This window comes from Penaeus monodon, chromosome 44, assembly GCF_015228065.2.
Source record: "Penaeus monodon isolate SGIC_2016 chromosome 44, NSTDA_Pmon_1, whole genome shotgun sequence".
Lineage (NCBI taxonomy): Eukaryota > Metazoa > Arthropoda > Malacostraca > Decapoda > Penaeidae > Penaeus > Penaeus monodon.
Window position 1 is genome coordinate 1,635,200 of NC_051429.1, and position 2,821 is coordinate 1,638,020.

General features: G+C 41.9%; 1 protein-coding gene across 1 annotated transcript in view; it reads right to left on the minus strand.

Annotated features, from left to right (window-relative positions):
- The window catches only part of LOC119568501 (zinc finger protein 271-like), a 9,512-nt gene that overhangs the window by 5,956 nt on the left and 735 nt on the right, over positions 1–2,821 (minus strand). Inside the window, exon 2 of the mRNA XM_037917037.1 lies at positions 1,238–1,306. Coding sequence (XP_037772965.1) covers positions 1,238–1,306 — 69 coding nt within the window. The remainder of the gene's footprint in view (positions 1–1,237; positions 1,307–2,821) is intronic.

Below are 2,821 nucleotides of genomic sequence, written 5' to 3' on the forward strand. Positions count from 1 at the left end.
ATAAATGCGTATATACATATATATATACAAGTATTTACATATATATGTATATATATTTGTGTGTGTGTGTATGTATATATTACAAAAGCTCATATGTATATTTGAGAGAGAAAGAGAGAGAATATATATATATATATATATATATATATATATATATATATATTTTTATATATATACACTTCAATGCGGTATCTGGCTGTGATCGAGCTAGCTATGAGATGTCTGTTGGTCCCCATGGCTCGGAAGCTGATCCCAGCATCGAGAATAGCCTCCTTCTCCGGGACTTTCCTAGGGCCCAGAAATTGAGAATCTCTGGCTATGGGACCAATGCTCCAACCCATATCAAATGACATAGCGATACAGTAACAGTGGCCAAGGAGATTGACCACATTCTTGTTAGCACTCGATAGAGGATCCTCCAGAACCGCAGAGCTTACCGGAGTGCCGAGTTCTGTGGCACTGACCATAGAATGGTTGTGGCTACCCTGCCGGTCCACTTCAAAACTCCCCGTCCCTTCACTGACCACTCTAAGGTGTTTCACTTGGACAGACTAAGGGAGGAGGAGTGTGCCCATGGGTTTACCATGGCAGTCTCTGGCCGATTCAATGAATTTGACAACCTGATGGACCCAGTTGCTCTGTGGGAGTTCTTCAAGTGCGAAATACTCGAATCAGTCCAGCAGTCCATTGGCGTACGCCCTAGGGCACGGAAGAAATCCATCTCCCTGGAGACATTGGAGGCGACTGAAGTATATCACATGGCCCGGCTGAATGTCAATCAGGTCTTGCATCGCTCCTTGATGCATAGGGCTCGGACACTGCTGAGAAGGGACAAGGAACAGCTTATCAGGGATCTTGCTGAGGAGTTTGAAGGCCATTTCTTGGTAAACGACCTTTGCCCTGGCTACCAAGCCCTGAGAAAGCTTAATCCTAAGCCCTCCTTGTAGAGGACTGAAGTCCGATCAGCAGATGGACAGATCACCTCAGATCATTTGGGGTTCGTGAATGTTGGGTTGAGTATTTTGAGCAGCTGTACCAGGTAGACCCTCCAACAGTTAGCATGAATGTAAATGATGTCACAATACCTTTTCCGAACCCACCTCTCAGCGAGGAACCTCCTACCCTAATGGAGGTTAGGATGGCGATTTCCAAGCAGAAGAGTGGGAAAGCTGCAGGCATATGTGATATCCCCGTTGAACTTCCATATATATGTGTGTATGGTTCTGGGCTCGCATACAGTCTTGACTGCAATCTGGTAATCTGGTACCACTCCTCCTGGCATGTTGAGGGGCGGGGTCATCCCTCTCTGAAAGGGGAAAGGGGATCACTGGGACTGTAGCAACTACCATGGCATTACACTGCTTAGCATACCAGACAAAGATTTCGCCCACATTCTTCTGAAACGGATCCGCGATCACCTACTGAGGCATCAAAGACTGGAGCAGTCTGGATTCACTTCTGGCTAGTCCACAATAGACCGAATACTAGTGTTTTGAGTAATTGTGGAACACAGTCTTGAGTTTGGTCGTGGTTTATTTGCAGCCTACATCGACCTCAAGAAGGCGTTTGACTCAGTGCATTCTGAATTTCTATGGGAGATCCTGAGACTCAGGGGAATTCTGATGCAGATTATTGGCCTAATAGCAAGCCGTCATAATGGTACTGAAAGTGCTGTAACGTGTGGTGCAGGACTGTCAAACTTCTTTGTTAATTTAGTGGTGAGGCAAGTCTGTGTCCTTGCACCAACACTTTTCAACACCTGTATGGACTGGATAATGGGTAGAGCTTCTAGTCAAAGTCAGTGTGGAGCAACACTAGGCAATATCAAGGTCTTAGACTTTGATTGTGCTGATGATGTTGCTATCCTATCTGTGTCCCTGGAGTCACTGGTGGCGGATTTTGATGCATTTAGAAATGAGGTGAAGCCCTTAGGCCAAGAGTAAGATTCAGGACCAAGATTCAGGACTTTGGGGGCCTGCTAGGGGAACCCATTCAATTGATCCATTGTTGCGGCGAGCATTGAAGTTACAGAGAGTTTTACATACCTTGGTTGTGTAATCCATATCCATATCATATCTTGGCTGTCAAACCAAGAAGTCAATAGATGAATTGGTCGGGCAATAGGATCCATGAACTCGACCAACAAAAGTATTTGGAGATGTCGGTACCTATGCAGGACGACCAAGCTGTGTCTGCAAGGCCTTGATACTGCAGTTTTGGTCTATGGTATGCACCTAAACATACATCCTGTACACGCACAGACGCACTCACACATCACCACATTCTCACGCACACACACACACAGACACACACACACACACACATATATATATACATATATATATATATATATATATATATTATATATATATATATAAGAGAGATATATATAACATAGTATGTATTTATATATTACATATGCATATGTACACACACATTTCAGACAAAACACATTACATACATATGTATATATGTATACATGTACATATAAATATTTTTATATATATATATATATTTTATTATATATATATATATATATATATATATATATATATATATATATGTATATGTATATGTATATGTATATATATAATAATATATATATTATATATATATATATATATAGATATACATATGTAAACTCACACACACACACACACACAACACACACACACAACCCCAACACACACACACACACACCACACATAAAAATATAATATAATATATATAATATATATAATATATTTTTTTTTTTGTGTAGTGTGGGGGGGGTGGGGGGTGGGGGGGGTGTTGGGGGGGGTGTGGGGTGGGGGGGGGGGGT